At 50.9% G+C, this 26,617-nt stretch overlaps 1 protein-coding gene across 1 annotated transcript in view; it reads left to right on the forward strand.

Moving 5' to 3' along the window:
- Positions 1-13,720, forward strand: part of RCOR1 (REST corepressor 1) — a 122,407-nt gene extending 108,687 nt beyond the window's left edge. The window contains exons 9-12 of the mRNA XM_059183190.1: positions 4,422-4,499; positions 4,734-4,791; positions 5,505-5,734; positions 9,512-13,720. Coding sequence (XP_059039173.1) covers positions 4,422-4,499; positions 4,734-4,791; positions 5,505-5,734; positions 9,512-9,553 — 408 coding nt within the window. The 3' untranslated portion in view covers positions 9,554-13,720. The remainder of the gene's footprint in view (positions 1-4,421; positions 4,500-4,733; positions 4,792-5,504; positions 5,735-9,511) is intronic.
- The last annotated feature ends 12,897 nt before the right edge of the window (positions 13,721-26,617 follow it).

Raw genomic sequence — 26,617 nt, forward strand, 5'->3', positions numbered from 1 at the left:
CCAAGATTGTCTATCCTGGCCCTTTGTGTTTCCATATAAAATTTAGATTCACCTTCTCAGTTTCCAGAAGAGCAATTCTTCTAAAATTTTTATTGGGATTGTATCGAAGGTATAGATCAAAATAGAGACTTAATATTAAACTGGAGAACTAGCCTGGACTCACGAACATAACCTGCTCCCACCAGCGCAGATCTGGAAGTTCTTGGTGTTGGACCATTTCTGTGTCCAGGGCTTTGTCAGAGTTACCCTAGATGTTCGTTATGTTATGATACTCCTGTAAAGGATACAGTTTTTAAGACTAATACTTTCCTAATTATTTGTGTCTCATGAGGAACGGCTCATCATTTGAATCTGATATTCCACGGTCCATTTAAACAGATTGAACTGAGTAGCCTCATGCTGTCCTTTCACTAGTGCTCTGCCCCTCCCCCATCCTTCTCTTTGGAATTCAGGCAAATTGTGGTGGACTGATGGTTTACTTTTATTTTTTGCTGCTTTTGACTCGTTGATCTTCATAGTTCCGTGGAAGGTTAAATAGGAGGCCCGCCATCATGTCACAGGGGCGAGGAGGGGTCTGTGGGCCGGGTCTGTCCTCTCGTGTCCGTCCTCTCGTGTCTGTCCTCTCGTGTCTGTCCTCTCGTGTCCGATGGCAGCACAGAGCAGGACCCAGTGTTCCCTGTGCAGTCAAAGGATTGGCTTCCAGCCGTGGCTGCTGGCACAGCTGCACCCTGATCTTAGGAGAATCACTTAATCTTTCTGGGCCTCTTTTCAAATGAGGAGATTAATCCTTCCTGCCTGATCTTCCAGGCTATCTGAGGGCTGCTGCAGGAGAGAGCGTTTTAAGCTCTGTCGGCTGTGGAAGCTCTCCGACGGGGCTGTGAGCGCCCACATGCATTTTCCTCTTCCTATGCACAGGGGCTCGTCTCCCCTCTGCCGAGTGCGTCCCTAACGCTGTTGGGCGGTCATACACGGAGGAAGGAAAGTGAGACCCCCCCTCTTCCGTGGAGGCGCGACTGACACTGCAGTCAGCTGTAACGGCCTTCGGTTCACGGCCAGGGTCAGGAGCGGGAGTTTTTGAAGAAGGAAGCTGCTTTGGGTTCACTCAGAATAGAGGGGGTCACGTGTACGGAGAGGAGATGGCTTGTCCAGCCCCGACAGCCTGTCGGGGCTGCTGCCAGACGCGCGTGCCCACTCTCAGGGCGGCCGGCCCACGCTGGACGTTCTCCGGATGCCTCCGGGGGGGGGGGGGGGCATCAGCGAAGAGCTCACGTGGACGTGGCGGAAAAACTAACCAAGAGCAGCTCCAACAGTTCAGAATTTGTGTTTATCAAATAGCAAGAAGTCCCAGCACCAGTGGTTCCTGGCGTCAGCCCGCCTGTTCACTAGTATTGTCGAGGACCCAGATTCTTCCACATTTTCTCCTCTGCCGCTCTCAGTGTGCTGCCTTCTCGCCCTGCTGTCCTGTCACACTGGGAGCTCCAGAAGCCCATTTCGTAGGCCTCCTGTCTGCGTTCAGGCAGAGAGGAGGGGTCGGGGGCGGAGCCAACCCGGCTGTCCTTTGAGCAGGAAGAGCTTTTACCTTCCCAGGAACTCCTGTCCTTTCTGCATGCCAGAGCTTTGCAGAAGGGCTCCTCCTAGCTCCGGGGAAGACCACCAGCTTCTGCGGAAGATGCCTGTGAGAAGGGGGCTGGGAAACATGCGTCTGTTAGATGAGCCAGCGGCCAGTGCCTGCCACATTAGGTTTTCCCGAGTGGAGAGTGAGGCAGTGACACAATTAAGTAGACCAGTCGCATTCAGCAGGGTGGTCTAGGTAAGGCCCCAGGCCAAGTCCACTGCTTTTTTGTCTCTTCTTTAAATGCTGCTGACTTTCATGTCCCATTTCTTACGCAGCTTGTTGCCACTCTGGCTTTCTTTCCTGTTGGTATGATATCGGCAGCTAAACCCTATTCTTAGTCTGGTAGTAAACACTGAGTGTTTCTAACAAGGAAAACACATTAGAAAGAGAGATGAAGGTTAATGAGAATTTAGAGCTAACTTTTCGTTCAGAATTTGTGGATGTTTTGCCCTGTAGTCACTTACGTAATCTCTGTGCTGCTTTATTGATTTTGAAGAGAAAATGCACGTGGTAAATAGGTTGGTCTCCTTAGGAAAGGTACGTTACTTAACCACAACGCAGTATATCCCAAGGTTCATACCCATGTGAACAACACGCTGGAGTGAATAGAAGAATGTATTTACCCGGACTGCTCGGCGGCATGGAGTATTCTAGATTGCTGACTTTTGAAAGTTCACTAATTCCCTGTCACAGGTTTCTAGGTCTGGCGTTTAGCCCAAGGAGAGTTCAGTGAACATAATCTTGAATGTCTTGCAACACTTTTGGGGTAGATGGTGCCTGAGAGCTCTGACCCGGAGTCTGAGATCCTGCTGTCTGAGCAGGTAGCCAGTAGACACACGTGGTCATTTAAATTCAGGTTTGGGTTAAAGCAGAAGACTTGAAAAATTCGATTCCTTAGTTGCATAAGCTGCATTTCAGGCGCTTAGCGGTGGCATGGGGCTGAGGGCTCCCGTGAGCTTTCTCTGAGGTGATGCCGCCCTGAGAGCTCCGTGTGTCTGTCCCAGCAGCCCGCTGGGGGTCAGTTTCTGGTCCTAGTTTATTTTATTTGACTTCTACCTTTTTAAAAGTGAACTAAAGCAAATTGCAGTAAACCAGGGTCCTCAGTTTTGGTTTTAGTGTTTATATTTCCTGTATTTTCTTTTTCAGTTGTTTCTATGTTCTGATTTGACATTAATACAAAAAGGTTTGGCGTGGGCTGTTTCTGGTAGGCTTGGAGGCCCTTGTGAGCGGCAGACAGGCTCACTTTCTAGTCCCTGACCGTGCTGATATTACTTGCTGGGTCACTAGCCCCCTGTATATCTCCACTCCCCCCCCCTTTTTAATTAATTAATTAATTTATTTGACAGAGATCACAAGTAGGCAGAGAGGCAGGCAGAGAGAGAGGAGGGGAAGCAGGCTCCCTGCTGAGCAGAGAGCCTGATGCGGGGCTCCATCCCAGGACCCTGAGATCATGATCTGAAGGCAGAGGCTTAACCCTCTGAGCCACCCAAGTGCCCCTCCACTCCCTTTTAAACCTTTTAGAAGAAGTAAAATATAGGAAAGGAAGTGCTAAACTAGAATTCTGTAAAGCATAAGTACTTGAAAATGAAATTTTCGTCTAAGTATAAAAAGCTCTGTAGAGAAGAGAATTATTAAAGTGTCCCTGTCTCCTCTAGACTCCCATCCTCTGGACTACCTCTCAAAGTCCTGCTTTTGTCTTAAGGTTTCTGCTTTTGAGGACACTGTCTGCTCGTGTCTCTGAGGTTTTATTTGGGAAAATGAATTTGTTTTTCTCCTTGCTTGCTTTTTTTTGCCACTGGGATCATTCAGAAAGGAAAAACTCTAGGGTCAGAGTCCTCCTGGTGCTCAGCCCAGAAATGCCTCTGCACATAGGGCTGAGCGGGAAGGGCCCATTCCCAGGACCCGGCTCATTCAGGAGTCCCATGTGGAAGTCAGGATTGATTCCGTGGTTGGTGTTATTTGTGTCTTTCCTTTGATGAGGGAGGGGCCGTGAAAGATAGGTGCATCGCATCCAAACAATAATGTGGAAAAGATGGTTTGTGAGAAAGTGAGCACTGCCGTTGATCACAAGTAGGCTTGTGGGAAACTGACAGATTGCTTTCTTTTTTCTTCTCATTGAAGAAGGATACAGCGTGGGCTTTTGCCTTGTGTGGTGTGGTGTGTGTGCCTGGACAGACAGTGCTCAGGGCTCTGCGAGGCTGCCCTTGCAGTCCTGCTCTTCTCTTGGGCCTTGACTCTGCGGGCTCTGCTACTTGAGCTCAGTTCTGTGTGGCAGGAAGCCCAGGCATTGCCTGACTTTTGTATCAGACGCCAGAAACGCTACTCAGGGGATGAACTGTTGGGAAATGATGGGTTAACACTGTGCACGCAGGAGCCCCCCTTTTCCCTTGTCTGCTGCTCTGAGCAAGTCAAAGCATCTAGTTAAATGCTCTGAAGGGACACTGTAGGGACCCTTGGCTACCATACAAATTAAGTACTTCTTTGATCTTGGTTTTTTTTCTTTTACTTTTTTTTAGTTCCGTTTTCATTTCATATCTTGATAAAAGTTTTTCATTTTTAAAATTAAAATATTTTCGGGGCACCTGGGTGGCTCAGTGGGTTAAAGCCTCTGCCTTCGGCTTAGGTCATGATCCCGGAGTCCTGGGATAGAGCCCCACATCGGGCTCTCTGCTTGGCAGAGAGCTTGCTTCCTCCTCTCTCTCTGCCTGCCTCTCTGCCTACTTGTGATCTCTGTCTGTCAAATAAATAAATAAACAAAATCTTTTAAAAAAATAATAAAATTAAAATATTTTCTTCTTTCTCTTAGATTCAGAATATTAAACAGACAAACAGCGCTCTCAAAGAAAAACTTGACGGTGGAATAGAACCGTATCGGCTTCCAGAGGTAGGGTTCTGTTGACATCCTCTTAGAATTCATAACCAAGTGTTCTGGGCTGAAGGATTGAATGCCTATGTAATACATCTCCAGTATACCTCCCATAGAAAGGTACAGACACAATTTTGAGAACTTAGTTGATGTTGAAATTCTCATAGGAGAAAAAATAAGATTCATTAGTTCTCGTAAGGACGGACGCACCTATAAATGCATTTTGCTCACATGACTCCTTTGAATGTGCAGGCCGTGCAGAAGTGCAATGCTCGGTGGACCACGGAAGAGCAGCTCCTCGCGGTACAAGGTAGGGGGAGTCCTTCTTGTGGGCTTGGGGCTGTGGCCGCCTTTAGGAAAAGTCATTCCTCACCCCACTCCCATCCACCACTTGTGGAGTAGGATGTTGGGTTCTGAACGGTCAGAAAGTACAAAACCCCAAAGCAGCAGATTGTCAGAATTCTACCATTGGAGGTGTTCTAGTCCTGGGGAGCCTGAAAAGAAGAATGCAGAGTGCCCATAGCCACAGGACGGGGACTGGCTGACTTCAGGTATCTTGGGAGAGGTGGGAGAAGGTGCCAGTTTCTGGATGACAGGGTCCTGCTGGACTTCTTGGATCAGTCATCTACGGAATGGATCATTGCTGCTTTTTCCTCACCGGTGTAATACATTAAGATAGTGCCTGCCGGTGGGATCTTGGGGGGCGACAAACCATAAGAGACTCTTAATCTCAGGAAACAAACTGAGGGTTGCTGGGGTGGGAGGGGTGGCGGGGTGATAGATGCTGGGGAGGGCATGTGCTATGGTGAGCACTGTGGAATGTGTAGGACTGATGATTCACAGACCTGTACCCCCGGAGCAAATAATACATTATATGTTAATAATAATAAAAAAAGATAGTGTCTACTATTAGAAGCCCCTGTGTTTTCTTATCTAGATAAAGGAAGGGGTAAGTCTCAGTTGTGTGGGTTTTTCAGTTGTTTTTCCCCTATATTGAAAAGCAATGCTCTCTTACATCCTTAGCCATCAGGAAGTACGGCCGGGATTTTCAGGCAATCTCAGATGTGATTGGGAACAAATCAGTGGTACAAGTGAAAAACTTTTTTGTAAATTATCGACGCCGCTTCAACATAGATGAAGTTTTACAAGAATGGGAGGCAGAGCATGGTAAAGAAGAGACCAACGGGCCCAGTAGCCAGAAACCTATCAAGTCCCCGGATCATTCTATCAAGATGCCTGAAGAGGAAGACGAGGTAAATCTGAAACAGTAGAATCGCTGCCAGCTTCATGCTTGAGATGCGGTTTCTTCTTTGATGGCCTTTCTCAGCTCTGGAAATATTTTTAGCTCTCAGCTCTGTCAGTGACTTGACTTTTACCTATAAATACCATAGTAGTTGGTGCCAGTCAGTTTTTGGTCACTAGGTGTATTATTCACATTTTAATCCTGTACAAATTCTTCCTTCCATCCTGGCTCCTCCAGCCACAGAACATTCCACATTACCGACATCTCTTAGATCGCGTAAGAACTCAGTCATAAAGCAGTAAATTGGAAGTGGCTTGAGCAGTGTTAGTCAAGCTCAGTCCTGTGAAATGGGTTGTCCTCCCAGTGGAAGGTTCATGAACTTGCTGGTGACTCGGCACGGCTGGTGACTTGGCCCCGCTAGCCAGCCAGGAGCTCTGAGGTCTGTCCGTTGTCCCAGACCACCCAGCCTTAGTTGGATGTTTGGAGCCAGTGGGTTTACATGCTGACGGGGACAATTCCAGGTTGTGTGGTTGGCTGGACCTTCCGGGCCGGTGGCTGACATTCTGGCAGTCTTCCTGGATAGCTGCACGGATGTCATCTGCCGACTCCGCCCAGCTTGGGCCGCCGGATTACTGAGGCTGCGCAGCCCCCTCTGCTGTCACCCCGCATCCTGGGAAGTGGGTGCTGGTCATTTCTCCAGCGTATCTGGCGAGCCCTGCTGCATGTATTTACCCCCGCTCCCACAGAGGAGCAAACTGGGGCTGGGCAGAGGGGAGAGTTTGCTGCCAGCCACTTGACCCTTCAGTTTGTTTACTGACACAGATGAGGGGTTAATTGAGCTTTACAGGAAAAGTCACTTTCTCATCAAAGCCTCTCTCAGACCATGCAGGAATTATTTGAAATGATACATTCTGTATTGTGTGTGCTCCCCCTTTACTCTAAGAGGCTGGTTATAAAAGCAGCCAGAGTCCCCCCTACCCCGACCTAAACACACAGAGTGCCTCACCAGGGACATCCCCCAGCCAGCACATCGTAGATGGTGCTCCCCGTGCCTCTGCACTGACGCGAGCGGCCACAGGCACGTAGGTCTGTCCAAAGGGCATCAAAACATCCGCACTCTGTTAGACTCTTTAAAGCTTCCTACCAGAAAACCTTTGTAGTAAGTGTACAGAATTATTGTTGATAATAGTGTGACAGGGTCTCTGCCCGAGACCCTGGGACGGAGCAGCATGTGAGCAGGGAGAAGGGGTTTGCAGCTTTTAGCAGTAATTATTGTCCCAGTGCTGGTTGCCACTTTAGCAGCAAATTAACTTCCTCACGTCCTGGACTCAAGAAGCACTGAAAGATGAGAATTACCAGGGAAGGATCATTAGAATTTGCGAGAATGACAGCCTCCATGTGTTTTTCAGCTTTAGTCCCAGGAAGCAGAAATAATAGGAAGCTTTGGCTCTCTTCCTTCTTAAAATTTAATCAGAGTGGGTGTTGGCAGGGTTAGCCTAAAAAATGTGGTCGTAAATTTGGGACCAAGGGCTGTCACCAATGGGGCAGGCTGTGAGTTCTTTCCCGTGTACTTTCCTCCCTTCTCTTAAGCCAGGTTCACTCGCTGACAGTTAACATTTCTTTCTTTGTGGTCCAGAAGGGCCATTCTTCATGGTCCACTCACCATGTTGATTGCACATCAGAATACCCGCATAATTGGGCGCCTGGGTGGCTCAGTGGGTTAAGCCGCTGCCTTCGGCTCAGGTCATGGTCTCAGGGTCCTGGGATCCAGCCCCGCATCGGGCTCTCTGCTCAGTGGGGAGCCTGCTTCCTCCTCTCTCTCTGCCTGCCTCTCTGCCTACTTGTGATCTCTCTCTGTCAAACAAATAAATAAAATCTTAAAAAAAAAAAAATACCTGCATAATTCTCTTCCCAGACTCTGGGAGCATTGGGTCACCCGTGGCCACATTTCCCACCGAGTGGCATGTCTTCATTTCTCTCTAGTGGTTGCTTTTCCACGGATCTGTTTGCCCAACCTTCTCTTCAAAACCAGCACTTCTCCTTTACTCATGATCTTCATGTTGTCTGTAAACATCTTCGCCGCTTCGGTCATTGAGATCCCCACCGTCACACACGTCGGTTCCTTCTATTTGGTCCCTCCCTCCCTCCCTTCCTTCCTTTCTAAAAAACATTTATTCGAGAGAGAGCGAGAGTGATCACAGTGGGGGAGGGAGTGGGCTCCCCACTGAGCAGAGAGCCCAGTGCGGGACTGGATCCCAGGACCCCAGGACCGTGACCTGGGCCCATGGCAGACGCTTCACCCGCCGAGCCAGCCCGGTGCTGCCGCCCCTTCCTTCCTGTGCTCCTTGTACCGGGCTTCCCGCCTCACCGCCCTGCTCTTCTCGTCTCCGTATGGCAGTTCGCGAAAGGAAATCAGTCTGTAAGGACCAGCTACTTCTCTGAGTCTGTGAGGGGCCTGAGGGGGCTCATTAGAATGCTAGTTAATGCTCTGTCTAGTCAGTGCCCAGAACTGGGTGCCCCTGTAATTTCTCATTCTGATGTAGCCTGTGGAATCTAGCAACTGAGAAAGAGGTCTGCTGCTGTCCTGCCCGCCCCTTCCCCCCGCAGATTTTATGTGTTAAATGTAGCACAGACGGGGAGAAGGACATCAGAATTGCCAGAAGTTCCAGTAACATAATGGCCTGTTAGCTGTGGGCTTTTTTCCTTCAGGGCTGAGAAGGGAAGGCAGCCTATGGGTTCTGAGCTTTTGAGGGTTAGAATTCTCTGAAGTGGACCGAGACGCAGTCCAGAGCAGGGTGTGTGATGTGGCCAGAGTGGGTGAGGGGCTGCTGGGCAGGCCTGGCTTGGAGCTGGTCTCCCTTCAAGTTGCAGAGTGACGTGCGTACGTTCCTCATGAGGAGAAATCTGCTGCCGTAACAGCTGTTCTCATAAATTGTGATGTTGACCGAAGAAAATGCTATTTTCAGATTCGGGGTTCATAGCCCAATGGTTTCCCTAGGAATAAGGGAGACATCATGAGGGTAGCAATGAGCATGGGGACAACTTGTAACCTTCTGGTTTGGGTCTGGGAGTCCGTTTTAGTTAAGAAATGCTTTTGAGGGGCGCCTGGGTGGCTCAGTGGGTTAAGCCTCTGCCTTCGGCTCAGGTCATGATCCCAGGGTCTTGGGATGGAGCCCCGCATTGGGCTCTCTGCCCAGCGGGGAGCCTGCTTCCCCCTCTCTCTGCTTGCCTCTCTGCCTACTTGTGATCTCTGTCTGTCAAATAAATAAATAAAATCTTAAAAAAGAAAAGAAAAATGCTTTTGAGCCTTTTTAAGACGATCCTGTGATCTTAGCTCTTGTGTGTGCCCCCATGTCCCAGCACAGGCCGGGGGCTGTTGGCTGAGTGGGTTAGGCCTCCCTCCAGCCAGTGCCGACAGGCCTGAGAGCTGCCTTGGCCGTGCGCTGTGCTGACATGCCCTCTCCAGCGATTTTATCTGCTCCTGTGAAGTAGACGTCAGGATTGTGTTTGTTCGGCAAATGAAGCAACAGAAACTGGAGAAGAAATAACTCGTCCAAGGATCCACATCTAGAAAGGGGCAGAGCCAGGATTCGAGCCTGAGACATGTGGCCGTGCAGGCTGCCCTGGTACCCTGCCTGCCATGCCCAGGCCCTGCCTTTCGGGACACACGTGTGTGCAGGGTAGGCGGGCAGCCCGCAGCCTCTCGTCCTGGCTCAGCACGCCGGAGGTAGCGGTCCGTGGTGTGGACCTGCTCTCTGATTCTCTTCTTCTCCCCTTCTCTCCTCAGGCTGCTTCTGTTCTTGACGTCAGATACGCATCTGCTTCATGAGAAACTCTGGTAGCTTTGAGCACTTGGTATGGACGACTGCGCTACCCAGGATATCAGGTATTCCAAGACATCACCTAGCCATCGGCATCACATCTCTGTGGACAAGCAGCTATTACCAAAAAAGGCGTACACTTCAGTCCTGTGCTCCATCTGCCTTAATCCTGTGCTCGCTCCGCCATGTTGGCGCCACTTCCCGGAGAGCCCCTTGCATCTCTCACACTCTGCCTAAGTGCTGGGGAGTCTCGTGGCCTGCACGCCTCCTGTGACTCTGGGGCCCCCTCCCCAGGCGAAGCTGAGCCCCACCGATGGCAGCTCTGCCCAGTCAGCAGCAGCTTCAAGCAGGTAGTCTACTTGGAAGCTTGGAAGGCACGACTCTGTTCCTGCATGGCCTGCCACTTCTACTTTGTGCATAATGTAATTTTCAGAGTGACTGTGACCCTGTTGGCCTTTTAGAAAGTCTCTCTTGTTTTCTGAGGCAACCACCTAAGTGATACCATGCTTCTTTGGAAATCACAGCATACTGGCAGACTGCGTTAGAACCTCCGTTGTGCCAAACACCCTCAGTCAGCTCACCTTTCCCCCAGACGTTGGGTGTAATTATGGTTTGTAAATTTTGCTGGCTTGAATCTCACCCTTCTCCCTTCCTAAGTGGTAGAAAAGCTCATTCGCAGCAGCTGTCCTCGGACACTAGCTTAAAGAGAACGTGGACCTCAACACTTTCTGCCTTCAGCTTTCAGCATTGTGATCGCAGGACAGGAGCCACCCTGTCTTTTCTGGATCCCCCCACCCCACCGTCCAGCTCCAAGAGCTGCGGTCCACAGCCCACACCACCGTACCTGGTGCTTGTGCATTGGAATTGGTGCCTTCTCCTTTTGGCAACCATGTTATCAGCCCTTTTTCTGTTTTAGTGTCTTATTTCTTCTTTAAAGTTTATTGCTTGCCAAAGATAACATCACCGAGATTAGGAGACAGAGGAGAAACTGCTGCAGGTTCTGACAGTGCAGATTTTAAATGTCAGGTTAGCTCACTAAAGGGTATTAGAATGGCTGGGGAAGGTTTCAGAGAAGCTACACGTCGTTCGTTGCCCGCTCTGTCGGTGTGCCTGGCCGTCTACACACCGTCCATAGAGCTTTCTTTGTCCTTCATATACCGATGTGGTGACAAAAACACCGTCCTTTCTCTCTGAATATGACAGGACAGGACAGAGAAGTGACCAGTTTATTGGCTCTAGTAAGAGCAAGACGAAAAGAAACAATGTTAAAAGTGGTCTATAATGCCTTTGGGTTGGACTGGGAACAAGTAAATGTTTCTAATAAATGTTCTGAGATTTCCAGAATCACTTATTCTCGTACCAGACTGTGGACCCACTGTGGGGCTGAGGGACAGACTGTCAGACCGTGTTCTCATGTAACCTTTGTCCCGCCCACGGTCAGTCCAGCCTGCACTAAATATGTTGAAGGAGCTTTTGTTGCTGTTGTTTTTGCATCATTTAAATATTTTTCCTGCTTTCAATACCAAAAAAAAAAAAAAAAAAAAAAAAAAGCAGATGCTTTAAGGCACAAACAGAATTCTTAAGAATTTAAAATATGCAATTAAAATTTGATGTGTTTTGACTCCCAAGCACCTTGCTCCCCCACCCCCACCCCCTGCTTTTTAAAGTCTGCTGATTGTCTCCTTAGGAAGAGGGTCAGCTAGAAACCTAGACTGTTTGGAATTGTCTGTTTTTAGCTCTCTGGAGAAAGGTCATTCACAAGGGGAGTAGGATGGAACTTTCCTGACTTTCGTCATCTTGTGCCCTCACGGGGTGTTTGGGGGTCAGGTCGGAGCGTGTGAAGAACAGCATCCGAGGAGGCAGAGGGCGGCCACAGCTCGCTGCCCCCACCTGGACGGGGGAGCATCATAACACTAGTCGTGCGGTAGGGTTTGTCTGGGCTCGTATCCTAAGCCTGTCGTGTCATTGGAAAAGGGCAGGTGAACCATGGAGAGGAGGTGGTGAGAGTTTTGCACATCGCTTAAAGGGGACACTAGGCAAGAAGCGAGGCTCTTGGTTCTCTCCGCTTCTTCTCAAGGCCTCCTTCCTCTTTATGGAAGCAGCAGGTAGTTTGCTGCTGTGGGTCTCGTTCTGCCTGTAGATCTGTTCTCTCCACGTGCCTGGGCTACTTTCCTTCTGGCAATGCGTGAAAGGCCCATGTTCTTAGCGAGTGGGGCGGGCAGCGCGCCAGCACTGCCTCCCGCACCATCCACTCACGGGCTAGCCCGGCGCCAAGGAGCCCCCGCACCAGTGCGCTTGGCCGCCGCCAGCAGCCGGGTTCTGGCTTTCTGTCCACGGGAAGTGGGCATCGCTGTTTTCATTTGCCAGAAGGAAGAGAGATGGTTCTCTTTGCCTGACTCCTTCCTTGTCGTCTCAAGCAGAACGTAGCACTGTGTTTTAAACTGTTCCATTACACTGTCCTTGCAATGATGTTGTAAATGCAAGAAATCACTTTGCTTGAAAAGCTGAGTGATGGATCTTATTTATGTGAAGCCCCTTTTTTAACATATCAAGATTTCGGTGCATCAGCAGGTCGTATTTGGATGTGGAAGGGTCCACAGTGACAACTGCTTCGGATGCAATGTTCACTTAAGCTTTGTCTTCTTAAAAATTGATCAATGTGAATGTCATAATTATATATATATTTTTGTGGAAAATTTCTCCTAAGTATAAGTTATTGTGCAAAATATAGTACCATTGAAGCAAATGATAGTTTAACTTTTAGTTTAGAAATCCTAAAAGATATAAATTGTATTGCATATGCATTAAAAGTTTTTTTTTATTTAATTTTATGTAGGTGTGTAAAGTGTTAGGTAAAAATTGTTTTCACTTATCCATTTAAACACCTTGTTACTTGAATATTGTGTTGACTGGTCTGAAACAGCAATCGATCCTGTAACATAGCTCTTTTAACCGGGATGGCCGTGCCTCAGTTGTGCTGATCTTGCTGGGGCGCACAGTCCGGCGCCGCTGTCTGCAGGCACCCGCAGTTAGTGTAACACACCTGCTGCGTTCTCTTGGTGTGTTCGTGCCCACCAGGACACCAGTTCCTCAGAGTGGTTTTTGATCATTTTCAACCTATAAAGACCCTTTGATGGCCACCAACCTCTAATCAAAAAATGAAAATGAAAAAATTGTTGAGTTTTCCAAGCTTACGGTGGTGGACTAATTAAGCAGTTGTTTTCTGTGTGTAAAAGTTCCCGCAGATACCACACACCACTTTAAGTGTGCTCATTGTCACTTTAAATCTCAGCTATGCCCTATTTTTGTCTTTCTGAATATCAGATGTACTATTGGTAAAATTGCGCACCAAAAATAAGCCAAACAGTGCATTACACTAACTGGATCCCTGCTTAACGGAGCCAAGGAAAGACGGAGCCAGCGCCAACGAGAGCCTCGCTTCCTCTCTCGTCCGGCCTGTGTCTAAGCCCAGTGACCCAGGGTCCAGGCTCAGTATCAAGTGAAACTTGGCTTCACGTTGACTCAAGGTAGTTAGCTCATCTGAACCTAGTGATCTTGTGCAATGCTCACCGACCAGCCCTCCCGGCCCCTCCCGGCCCCCCCGGCCCTTCCCCGGGCCCTGGCGGCTCCCCTCCTTGCCCAGAAGCACAACTGCAGCAATGTTCCGACTCAGAAGGAAGGTCAGTAGAGTCTATGCATGTCGTGTGATCATGAGTGTTTACAGTCACCTCCCCCGAAAACTAAAATTTATACTGGAGTGGATAGTATTCCATTACGTAGACCTATCAACTTTGCTAAGTGCTTTTTAGATTGCTTAAAAATTTTTCAAGATTTTAAAAGATGTATAAGGTTAAGTTTGCAAATATAATGGAAATGCTGTATATCTTTTGAAGTGATAAAATCCACGTTGGAATTTTAAAGAAAATATGTTGTAATAATGCTGTTGTAAGTACTATTTTAATGTCTCTTTCTGCCTGTTTTCTATATCAGCACACTCGTGGTGAATGTTCATAGCATTATAATTGCTTAGCCATTGAATGATAACATTTGTTAGTGGAGATTGAAAAATTTATTTGTGAAATACTGCAGAATTCATTTTTCTATTTCTAATACTTGCTGAAGTTAAATAAAAAATTTTCAAGCCATTGACGTAATAAAATATGACGCAAAACGTTTTCCGCACCCTCCCTTTTGCTTCAAAGCAGTGGCCCGTGCCAGTGCGTGGTGGGGTTTTGTGATGGGCATTGCGGTTTCAGAGTGAAAAACCCCCGGAATTATACCCTTGGAAGCAGCCACGGATGCCTTCTGTATTGAGCCTATGGCGCTCCTTGAACTGCATTTTTAAAAAATTCTTATGTACGATGATCTTACGGTCGGGACCAGGTCGAGACACGCGCATCCCTAGCAGTTGGCAGCTGTTGAGGGCTTACATGTTGAGGCTCGGTGAGAGGACTTTTTTTCCCCATTAGTAGTTTTTCTCTTTTCAGCGTGACCAGGCTTGCCACCTGGACGCTGGCCTCTGCACGGCCCTGGACTGTGGCAGTGAAGAGGCCGACCACCGCCTTGTCACCCCTGGTCTGCTAAGCGTGGACGCAGCTCTGCCTTCAGCACCGCCGAATGGTACGAAGAGCCTTCCAGCACCCGCGGCCGCCTCTGCCGTCTCCGCTCGTGGCCAGAGTGGGGTCTGGCTAGGGGACCTCCGGAAGAACCTGACCTCACCCCCAGCGCTGCTTTGGGCTGCATTGAAGATCCGCAGACGGGGCCCCTCTCTGTGTGTGACTTGGCAGAGGGTACGGCGTGGCTCGTGGGACACCTGTGAGAGTTCCTTGCTGTCACCACACTCTCAGCGTCACAGGAGAGGATGCTGGGTGCTGCCAGAGGGTCTTCCTGGGTGACAACTGGGGCAGCATCCAGGAGGGACAGAGGCTCAGGCTGTCACGTGTGACTTGTGGAGGTGCCTCGTGGTACCAAAAGCGCCCTGCACTGTCCCGCCAGGAGGTGGAAGGGAAACTGAGGGAGAGTGCAGGCGCACGGAGAGAGGAGAGGAGGGTCGAGGTTGCGGAGAGGAGGTGGCCCACTGTCCGCAGTGCTGGACGTCTGCCAGGGTGGGAGCCAGACAGGCTGCTTGGGCTTGGCCGCCATCACTTTAGAAGGGCGACCAGCACTAAGAGGAGGAGGTGGAGGGAGTTAGGGCAGTGCTGAGGGGGAGGTGGCTTCCAGAGGCTGGCCTCGACTGCCACCCCTGTGCGGGACCTCAGGCAACAGACCTGTCATGGGTTCTGACATCAAGGGTGCTTGAGGGAGCCCAGGCCCCCCTCGTCTCTCGGGCCCCATCGCCCCGGTCTCTGCCGGCGCTGCCGCAGGTGCAGCTGCCCGCTGTCCTGAGTGGGAGGTAGTGGGGGCTGGGCTGGAGAGCAGGAGGAAGTTGGGGTGCCAGAGGGCAACCCCCGAGGGCCACGGAGGTGACTGCTGGAAACGGTCCCTGTCACTCCTCGTTCCCTGGGCTCCCATTCAGAACAGAGCCCTCATGACCGGCGTTGCGCTCTGGTGCGCTCGGGGCCAAGGCCACTGGGAGGCGGCAAGTCTCCCTCTCCCTCTGTGTCCTGGGCTGGATCACTTCTGTAGAGGGAGAGGCCTCGAGAGCACTTGGCAGCCTGTATTTCGGGAACGGGCGTGGCCGCACCCCTCTGGGGCTCCCGGCTTCCTCCCGCAGCGGCCTCGGCCTCGGCATCCTGTGGGGCCCGAGCGCCGCAGTCTCCTTCCTTCTCGGCAGTGGGGAGCGCACTTGCTCCCTGTGGCAGCTGGGTGGCCCCAAGGGGACCTGTCTGCCACGCAGCCTCCCAGGTATGTGGCCCTGGGGCCACCGCTGGCCTCCCCCACCCCCAGCTCTCCTTCCCTGGGCCGCGCCCCCTGCACGGGCTCCCCTTCGCCCCCCGGGGCCTGAGCGTGCTGACGCCAAGCTCCGCTCCTGGGCCCGTCAGCCCATCCCTTGGAGCAGCCCGTCCAGAACATGTTTCCCCTGCTTCTCCTTTTAAGTTCTTGGTGTATGCTCGGCTGTGTGTCTGTCACCTACCTCTGAGTCCCCCTTGGGGCTCCCTGCCCCAGTCCTCCTGCCAGCGACAGCTCCAGCCCTTCCTGGGCCACCCGTCTCACCCCACCCCTCCTCCTCCCTTCTCTCGCCGGCCCCTCGCCCCTCATCCCCCCGCCCTCGTCAGGGCTCTTTCCTGCTTAGAATGGCTTGTCTGTCTTCTAGAGAAATCCAGCCCTGCGTCCATGGGCAACGTGACCTTCCTGCCTCGGGGACGTTCTGTGCTGTCTCGGCGGTGCCAGCCCTGCCGCCCGGCCCTGCCCCCACCGCGTCCTCCCGTCCGCACGAGCCTCTTTCCCGGACTAGAAAGAAATGGCTTAAATGTTGCTTCTCCTTTGAAGCAGGTAAGCGGCCCCCGGGGCTACGGAAATCCTGGAGAGGAACGTGGTCCCCGCCCTCCACCCCTCTGGCTGCCCGGTCCGTCCGCGCTCCGTCCGCACGCAGCCGCGGGTGCCCATGCCCAGCACACCCCCGAGCACACGGGCGAAGAACCGACTTCTGTGTGAGGAGCAGCCGCCGCGGGCTGCCGCGTGTGCGCCCGTGTTCACCTGACATGCCGGCGTCGTCTTTGGACACATACGTGTCCTGCTCCTCTGGGCCGTGCTGGCTCCGTGGCCGTCTGGTTCCGGTCCTCTGGTTAGGACTGTGATGCTTGCTTTGTACCGTCGTCCAGTGCTGGGCAGGGCGCTCCCGGGGAGGGACCCGTGCGATTGCGCCCACCCGCCAGCGTCGCTGTAGGATAAACAGCGAGGACTGGAACTTCGGGTCCAGAGACCCGGTGGTGCTCGCACCTGACCCAGACCTGCCTGTCGTGCAGAGACTTGCCGGCAGCTTCTCTTTGCACTTCTGTCGCCCTCGTGTCCTTCCTGCGGCCCGTTTGGGCTGAGGTGTTTGCTGACCTCTTCAGGGCACAGGGTGGTCCGAGATCCTGGCCCCAGGTCTGGGCAGGCGCTGGTGTCCCCTGACCTCTCGCTCACTTTGGGCCCAAGGAGATGCTTCCCTGAGGGGTCTGCACATTCTCCTGTGGGGAAGGCCCAGGAACGCGTTACTGGTGTGTGGTGGCTCACGGTGTTTAATCCATGGAAGGTATATGTGGCAACAATTAAGTCTTATATAGTGGATAATTGTGTGTAGCAAATGATTTGTGGGTTTTAGTAATAGCTGCTTTATTTATTGAAGATGGCCTTGCCACCCAAGGACAAAATATGCTTTATTTGATGTAATGCTCATAGCAGCCGTCGGGTAGGGACCGTCACCCCGTTTTACGGACGGAGAGTCTGAGTCTGACAAGAATGCCTTGCCCAACCCTTGGACAACCCCAAAATGGCAGTCGGGCCAGGGTATCTCTGTTTAGACTCCAGCATCCTGGCTCCCGTCCTCGCTCTGTGGTGGCATCTGTCACAATGTCAGTCACTCCCGCAGCTCCGCAGGCCGGAGCCTCACCTGTGAAGCCGGGGACACCCTTTAAAGGGTGGCGAGGGGAGCCAAGGTCATGTGCAAAAACACTTCCGTCTCGCCCGGTTGCTTGCTCGAAGAGACACCAGGTCCACGGCTCATCCTTTGACTCTGTCAAGCCCTGTCTTCGTGGTTTGGCCGCGGCTGTTCCCTCCTGTGGTGCAGAGGGCAAGGTCGGGGCTGCTCGGGCCGGTGGCCACACCCAGAACTCACTTCTGTCCACAGATTCCTGCTGCCAGTCCTTCCCCAGGCCCATGGTGACCACGTGGCTTTGGTGGCGTACCCTGACCACGCGTCTGCGGGTGCAGTGGTGACTGCCACGCACGCCGTTCGTGCAGTGAGCACGTCCCACGCTAGTGACACAAGCCCCCAGTGCCCCGCCCGCCGTTCCAGACAGCCGACTTCGACTGACCGTCCCCAGCCGTCCTGTCCTGGGGTGTGGGCTAACTGCTGTCCACTCTGGCGAGGAGGGGACTGAGGCCAGAGGGGTGAAGTGACTTCTTCCAGTCACTCAGCTAGTAGGTGGTGGGTGGCCCTCGACCGAGCTCTTCACGGGTCCCCGCCACCCAGGCTGCTGCTGAATGGGCTGAGCTAGGGCCGAGGGGTCTGGGGGCAGCCTCTTCGCTTGGCGACAGCTCTCGCCAGGCCATCCTGAGCCTCCCTGCTGCCCCCAAGTTGGTCCCGGATTATAGGCCCAAGCCCCACCGCCAGAATGTCCTTCCCCCTGATTCCTGGCTGTGGGCACTTCCCGCAGAGGGCAACCGGCACCATAGGGACGGCTCCTCTCCCCCGCCTAGGGCCACAGCACCTGCCCCCAGACGTGCGTGGTGTCCATGCTGACAGCCTGGCATCCAGCCCTCCTCCTGTAGCCCTGGGTGGTCCGAGAGGACTCGCTGCCACCCTGCCGCCCTGTCCTCATCCAGGCCCTTGCCGAAATGCTGCCCCCAGAGCCTTCAGCGGAGTCACCCGTGCTGGCCTGCAGCCCTGGGGTACTGAGCCCGGGCCCGAGTGGGTGCCCAGCCTGCCACCGGATGGACTCCCCAGCCGAGCCAGTGCACATTTTGGCCTCAGCGTGGCCCTGATGACACCTGCTTAGGGAGCCCTGCCAGAGTGACATCCTCGGAGTGTCCACGCCTCGTGAGGTCACTCAGCCTCACCCCGGGCTCTCTCCACCCCTCGCCTTCTCCAGTGGACCCTTGGCAAGTGCACCAGGAGCGGAAGCGTTGGCCTCTGGCTGCTGACAGCTCTGCCACCCTGTGAGGAACTTTGGGGCGATCACAGGACAATCGCGTGGAGGCAGGTGGCCCGGTGGACCCGGGAATGAGGCCTGGAACCCTGGGGGAGTTGCCAGGGGACCCCATGAGTGAGCTAAGGCCAGGAGAGGAACTCTCCAGATGAAGCCCACCCAACTTCTGTCCCCCAGGACAGCAGGCACAGACCGTGTCCCCCAGGACAGCAGGCCACTGATTTGGGAGTGGCTTGCGGCCAGCAGCAGCCACTCCTGAGCCGCTCCTGAGCTAGGGGCATGGGTGGGGCCGGGGCTGTCCAGAAGGCTCAGGCTACAGAACAGGGCCAGGCTTTTGGTGCCTGGGGCGCTGCTCAGATGCCCAGCTCTGAGAGGCAGGGTCACAGGTCCCTTCCGGGAGGAAGCCACAGGCTGCTGGGTCCTGCCCCAGAGGGACATTTCACCGTCGGGAGGTGTGGCGGCCCCTCGGTGCTGTTCCTCCGAGACCCTGGAGCCAGGCCCTGGCCCGCAGCGCTCCGAGCGTATTTACTGTGGAGGCGGCTTTCTTGGCAGTTGCTCTCAGCAGCCTTCCAGGCTGGTAAGTCTGGGTCTTGCTGGCTGATCGCCTTCTTCTTGAAGGGGATTTAGGACTGAAATGCTTTCCTACTGCCCTCTACCGTCATTCCTCCTACCCCGTCCTCCTGCCTTCCTGCTCTAGCCTGGGTTTGACTGGAGCCTCTTCCAGCTCTGAAGCCAAATCATGCCTGGCTAGAAACTGGGGGCTCGGATCCTGTCCTCGAAATCACTGAGACCAGAAGAGGGGTAGATTGCCTCTTTCTTTGGGTGACAGGGCGGGAAGGTGGCCACCCCGCTCCGACCCCAACTCAATGGCAGGTATTTCCCCTGTGAACCTGGGTTGGGTTGCAGGACAGAATGAGGCTGGGGAGTCTCAGTCTTTCTAGGAGCAGCCAGTAGGACTGATGTCCATACAGGCCTGTTCAAGCAAAGTGCCAAGGTCAGCATGTTCCACACAGCCTTGAGGCACCCTTGGGACCCAGCAGCAGGATGGGGAGCGGAGCTGGGCCTTCGGCGCAGCCAGCCTGGAGCCTGAGGCCCAGGCCCTGCTCTGCTGCATGGGGCCGGGGGAGTCGTTCAGTCGCTGGGGATCATGGTAGAAGGAAACGGTGCCTTGGGTTCACTTGGTTGTCAGCAAGTAGTTACTGGTGCCCGCTGGGCGGCCCTCGGAGAGTGACTGAGCAAGACAGGTGAGGTCTGTGTCCTCAAGAAGCACACTGTCGGGGAGACCAGGAGGTGGGAACTGCGACATAACCAAGATAACCACAGGCTTCCTGCGAGTAGATGGGTCGGCTAGAGGGTCACCACTGGTCTCACCCCATCTTCGCCCAGAGCCTCCTTCCCTGTGGGGCATCTGCGAAGGCCTTGTCGGCAGCTTTGGTTTGACTTCAGGAGATGGAGCCCGTCCTGCCAGGAGCATCAGCTCCCCACTGGCTGGGGTTCAGTACGTAACAGACATAGCTGCTGAATGGGTCCAAGGCTCTGAGCCCCAGAAGGCAGCCCCGGATGTGAGGCACAAAGGCAGAGGCAGGCAGGTCCCTGGCCGGTGCAGCCGGACCTAGGCCAGGATGTGGAGCCGCCCTTGCTTCTGTCCCCGCCTCCAAGCCTGGCTCGTGGGCTCTGAATGCCATTTCCCAGTGACAGGAACCAGGGAGCTTTGGAGAAGTGGCTGGTTTCAGCTACGGCAGGTCGGCTACAAGGAGAGCCTGGGAGTCTTGTGTCACGTCCCAGAGAAGCACCCAGAAAACAGTGGGGTTATATCTACAGGGCAGGGAAGCCAACGTGAAATGGGCCTCGCACTGGCCTAACACGGACCAGTTTGCCAACAAGAGCATAATGACTGATGGAAACGCAGTCAACAGGAGAATCCAAAAGTTCATAATGATGATACAACACCCAGTGATCACGCTTGGACCCCCAAGGCTTTCACACGTATTCAACTTTCCTATCCAAACTTTTCAGGATGCTGCAATCACCAGAAGCAAACGTTCTTTACAGAATTCCGGCTAATACGTGCAGCAGGACAGGAGAACGACAGTTGGCAGCCTGCTGTGAAATCGCAGTAGGCCCAGAGCGTCAGTGGCCGCTGAAGTAAACAGGTTGCCAGAGAACCCGCTACCAGATCAGGCTGAGCCAGAACCTACCACCACCCACAGCAGTCCTCAGAGAGGACTCGGGGACGGCAGCCGAGCAGAAGCAGCAGGGATCTGCGTCTCTACCCAGACAGCCGCTGTACCAGCAGAAACTGCCCGGCGTCGTTATTCTGGAAATCTGGAGCCTGCCGAAGCCTCGCAGCTTCCCGGGCAGATCTTGGACAGTGAACGATGACAGCGGTCCGCCAGTCCCAGCTCTGGCAGTTTAGCAGATCCCCGGCCCCGTGGCAGGCAGCCATGTGCCCGTTCCCGGAGCCGCCCGTGAGAGCAGGAGTCCTGTCTGTCCTCCACGGATCCCGAGCTGTGTTCTGACCGCGGAGGCTCAGACGCAGGGGCCGCAGGGCCTTATTGCTGTGGGCCCCTGGCCCTCAACAGAAGCAACCTCCGGGGGGGACTCACGGGGCCACCACCTTTTTTACTCACCCTTCACCCGCGTTTTCCTCTCTTTCCCCTCTGGGATTCAGACACGGAGGACTAGGACGTTCAAAACCAACTGCAACTACGGAGGAGATTAGAAAGTCACTGCACCTGCCCAGGGAAAGATGCAGGCTCAGGAAACGTGCAAGGAAGCCTTAAGGTTGTGCCCCGGCCCCATCCCCGGCATGGGGTAGCCTCCCACAGTAACAGAACGACAATGGTGGCGAAGGTTGCGGAAGGCGAGGCTGTCATCACCAGCATGAGCATGGCACTAGACGCAGCTGTCCGCTTTTCCGCAATGACAGAAACACACGGCCCACAAAGAAGTGGTCCATACAAAACACAAGCTGCAGAAACCGCCCCTGAAGAGGACCGGACGGCAGGCCGGTGAGACCGAGTTTAAAACAGCTGTCTTAAAGATGCCCAGGGAGCTAAAGGAGCATGCGGGGGAGAGTCCAGAAAACGTTTATGTATTCATAAAACGGAATCACAATCCAGAGATCAAAAACTTACAGGGAAATCAAAATTATTCCAAAGCTGAAAGTGCAGCCCTGGAAATGAGTGCTTTACTGGAGGGGTTCGACAGCAGATTAAACAGGCAGAAGAACCAGCAGTTTATAAAAATCAGATCATTGAAATGGTCCAGTCTGAGGTCGGAGAGAATAAAGACGGATGAAAAGTGAACAGAACCGAAGGGGCCACCGGATAAACTCATGTACGGACTGTGGGAGTCTCAGGAGGAAGAGGGCAGTGAGAGATTATTTGAGGAAATGACAGCCAGAGACTTCCCGGGTTTTATGAGATGCAAATATAAACACCCAGGAGGCCAACAAACCCCCAGGAGGGTGAGCTCAGACTCCCCCCGAGACACATTACAGCCAAACTGTCCAAAGCCAAACCCAGAGAGTCTTGAAAGCAACAAGAAATAAGCAAGTCACCACGTAGGAGGGGCCCTCTGTGAGATCATGAGTTTCTCCTCACAAACACTGAGGCCCGAGGGCACGGGGCCAATACATCAAATGGCTAAAAGCATCCTACATCTAGCAAAACCGTCCTTCAAAAGTGAGGGAGAAATTAAGACCAGATAACCGGAAGCTGAAGGAGTCTGTCACCACTAGACCTTCCCTGCAAGAAATCCTCAAGGGACCCCTGCAGGTCCAAATGGAGGGACACTGGACAGTAAGTGGAGGCTCTGGGAAGAACTTATGACCTCGGTAAAGGTAAGTACACAGGCAGTTATACAAGCCACTGTTGTAATGACGGTTTGTGATGCCACTTTGTCCTCTGCATGACTTAAGAACTAGCTTTTAAAAAATTAAAAGCCAGGGGCACCTGGGTGGCTCAGCGGGTTAAAGCCTCTGCCTTCGGCCCAGCTCATGATCCCAGGGTCCTGGGATTGAGCCCCGCATCGGGCTCTCTGCTCAGTGCAGAGCCTGCTTCTCTCTCTCTCTCTCTCTCTCTCTCTGCCTGCCTCTCTGCCTACTTGTGTTCTCTGTCAAATAAATAAATGAAATCTTTAAAAAGAAAAAAAAAAGCTAGTATTATTGAAGTGTCACTTTGTAACTTCAGTTTTTTCTAAATAATTTATAACACAAATGCATTAAACAAAAACCAGTTACTAGCTTAAGCTGTTGGACACACGTAAAGTTGTAAATACGACACTGAGAACTGAAGGGGTAGGGACAGCTGTAAAGGAGCAGAGTTCTGTACGTTACTGAAGCTAAGTTGATATAAATTCAAATTAGGGTTTTATAATCTTGGGATGTTAAATATAATCCTCATGGTTGGGGCGCCTGGGTGGCTCAGTGGGTTAAGCCGCTGCCTTCAGCTCAGGTCATGATCTCAGGGTCCTGCGATCGAGTCCCGCGTTGGGCTCTCTGCTCAGCAGGGAGCCTGCTTCCCTCTCTCTCTCTCTGCCTGCCTCTCTGCCTACTTGTGATTTCTCTCTGTCAAATAAATAAATTTAAAAAAAATCTTAAAAATATATATATAATCCTCATGGTAGCCACAAAGAAAAAAGTGACGGAATATATATTAAGAAATGAGAGGCGAATATATTCCACCACAAAAAAATCAAGTAAATGCAAAAGAAGACCGTAACACAGGAAATGAAGGACAAAAACCTGTAAGAAATAGAGAAAAAAAAATTAGAAGATGACAGAAATAAGTCCTTCTTAGCAGTATTTAAATGGAAATGGATTAAACTCTCTAGTCAAAAGGCAGAGATTGGCAGGATAGGTTTTATTTATTTCTTTTTTTTAAGATTGATTTATTTATTTTGAGAGAGAGAGTGTGTGAGCCTGCATACGTGTGCATGCTGGGACAGAGGGAGAGAATCTTCAAGCAGACTGAGCGCAGCTAAGCACAGCCCCACTCGGGCTTCGATCCCACCACCAATGACCTCATGACCTAAGGGGAAACCAAGAGTCAGACACTTCACCGCCAAGTTACCCACATGCCTCTGGCAGAATGGATTTTTATAAAAAGATGCACTAAATGCTGTCTGTAAGAGACTCAGCTGAGATCCAAAGACACAAACGGGTTGAAAGTGAAGGAATGAAAAAGGTCAGTCCATGCGAATAGTGACCAAACAGAGCAGAGCGGCTGTACTCCGAAAAACACACTTTCAAAAAATGTCGTTAAAGATCTTATTTTTAAGTAATCTCTACAACCAATGCAGGGTGCAGATTCACAACCCCAAGATCGAGAGTCAACACTCCATCAACTGACCCAGCCAGGCACAACTGAACAGCCCACTTTTATTTTTATTTCATTTAATTTATTTATATTAACATATAATGTATTATTTGCTTCAGGGGTACAGGTCTGTGAATCATTAGTCTCACACACTTCACAGCGCTCCCCATAGCGCGTGCCCTCCCCGCCGCCCATCACCCCGCCACCCTCTCCCTCCGCCCCACCTCCCAGCAACCCTCAGCTTGTTTTCTGAGATTAAGAGTCTCTTACGGTTTCTCTCCCTCCCTGGTCCCATCTTGTTTCATTTTTTCCCTCCCTGCCCTCCAAACCCCCCCACGCTGCCTCTCAAATTCCTCATATCAGATATCCTATGATAATTGTCCTTCTCTGATTGACTTATTTCACTTAGCATAATACTCTCTAGTTCCATCCACGTCGTAGCAAATGGCAGGATTTGGGAGGTTTTTGATAGCTGTGTAGTATTCCATTGTGTATATATATATATATATATATATATATATATATATATATATATGTATGTATATACACCACATCTTCTTTATCCATTCATCTGCTGATGGACATCTAGGTTCTTTCCATAGTTTGTGAACAGCCCACTTTTAAATAATCAACGATCAAAGAAGAAATCACAAGGGAAATTAGAACATACTCAGAAATAGATGAAAATGAAAACACAACATACCAAAACTATGGGACACAGTGAAAACTGTGTTAAGAAGAAAGTTTATAACTATAAATGCTTACTTTAAAAAAGAAAAACAAAAAAAAATGCAGATTTCAAACAGACAAAACCAAAGATCTCAAATCAACAAGCGCACTTTACAACTTGAGGAACTAGAAAGAGAAACTCAAAGCCAGCAGAAGGAAGGAAATAATAGAGCAGAGGTAAAAAACAAAACAAAACAAAACAAAAAACCAGTGAGAAAATCAATGAACCCAAGAGTTGGTTCTTTGAAAAGTTCAACAAAATTGACAAACCTTTAGCTGGACTAAGAAAAAAAAGACTTCAACTTCCTAGAATCAGAAATGAAAGTATGGGCATTACTACTGATTCTTCAGAAATAAAAAACGATTATAAGAGGGGCGCCTGGGTGGTTCAGTTGGTTAAGCGACTGCCTTCGACTTGGGTCATGATCCCAGGGTCCTGGGATTGAGCCCCACATTGAGCTCCCTACTCGGTGGGAAACCTGCTTCTCCCTCTCCCACTCCCCCTGCTTGTGTTCCCTCTCTTACTGTGTCTCTCTCTGTCAAATAAATAAATAAAATCTTAAAAAAAAAAAAGGGTTATAAGAGAGTAGTATGAACAGCTGTATCCCAACGAATTGGATAACCTAAATAAAATGGAAAAATTCCTATCAACACAAAACATACCAACACTAAATAATGAAGAAATAGAAAATCTGAATAGAGCTATAAAAAGTAAGGAGATTAAATCCGTAAAAAAAAAAATGTCCCAACAAAGAAAAAGCCTTGGCTCTAATGGCTTCACTAGCAACTTCTACCAAACATTTAAAGACCTGCCACCAATACTTCTCAAACTGTTCCAAAAAAATTGAGAGAACACTCTCTGTCTCATTTTATGGGACCAGCATTACCCTGATACCAAAGCTAGAGAAAGACACTACAAGAGAAGATACCAACTGGGCAATATATCTTATAAACATTGATGCAAAAATCCTCAACAAAAGATCAGCAAACTGAATTCAACAGCATAGTAAAAGGATCATACACCATGACCAAGTGGGATTTATTCCTGGAATGTAAGGATGGTTCAACATATGAAAATCAGTCACTGTAATTCATCACGGTAGAATGAAAGAAAGGAACACCTGGTTGGCTCAGTTGGTTGACCATCTGACTCTAGATCTTGGGGTTGTGAGATCAAGCCCTGCACTGGGCTCCACACTGTGCATGGATCCTACTTAAAAAACAACAACAACAACAAAAAAAAAAAAACAAGAAGAAGAGGAAACATGACAGATGAAGATGTTGGAGTGGATGGGGCCCTGGATGTCTCAGTCAGTTAAGCATCTGACACTTTTTTTTTTTTTTTAAGATTTTATTTATTTGAGAGAGAGCATGAGAGCACAAGTTGGGGGAGCAGCAGAGAGAGGGAGAAGCAGGCTCCCTGCTAAGCAGGAAGCCCAATGTGGGGCTCAGTCCCAGGACCCTGGAATCATGACTGGAGCCAAGGGCAGATGCTTAACTGACTGAACCACCCAGGCACCCTCACATCTGACTTTTGATTTCAGCTCAGATCATGATCTCACGGTTGTGAGATCAAGCCCCACATCAGGCTCCACACTGGGTATGGAACTTGCTTAAGATTCTCTCTCTCCCTCTCCCGGTGCCCCTCTCCCATCTAAAAAAAGAATGAAAGAACAAAAACACATGATCATCTTAATTAACACAGAAAAACCATCTGACAAAATTCAACATCTTTCCATGACAAAAAACACCCAACAAACTAGGCATAGAAGGAATCTGAATCAACATTATGGAAGCCGTACATGCAAATCCCACAGCGACACGCTCACTGACGGCAGACTGAAAGCCTTTCTATAAGATCAGGGAGAAGGTAAGGATGCAAGCTTTAACCACTGCTGTTCAAACAGTACTGGATGTCCTAGCCAGAGCAATTTAGGCAAGAAAAGGAAATTTCCTTTTCCAAATTCGAAAAGAAGTAAAATCATCTTTGGTCACGGATGATACGATCTTATATGTGGAAAGTCCTAAAGATTCCACAAAGAAACTGTTAGAACAAATAAGTCTGCAAAGTAGCAGGAAACAAAGTCAACACACAAAAATCAGTTGCACTTCCTACACAAACAACAAACAATCTGAAAAGGAAATTAAGAAAACAATTTACAAGGGCGGCTGGGTGACTCAGTGGGTTAAAGCCTCTGCCTTCAGCTCAGGTCATGATCCCAGGATCCTGGGA

This window comes from Mustela lutreola, chromosome 7 (assembly GCF_030435805.1).
Source record: "Mustela lutreola isolate mMusLut2 chromosome 7, mMusLut2.pri, whole genome shotgun sequence".
Classification (NCBI taxonomy): domain Eukaryota; kingdom Metazoa; phylum Chordata; class Mammalia; order Carnivora; family Mustelidae; genus Mustela; species Mustela lutreola.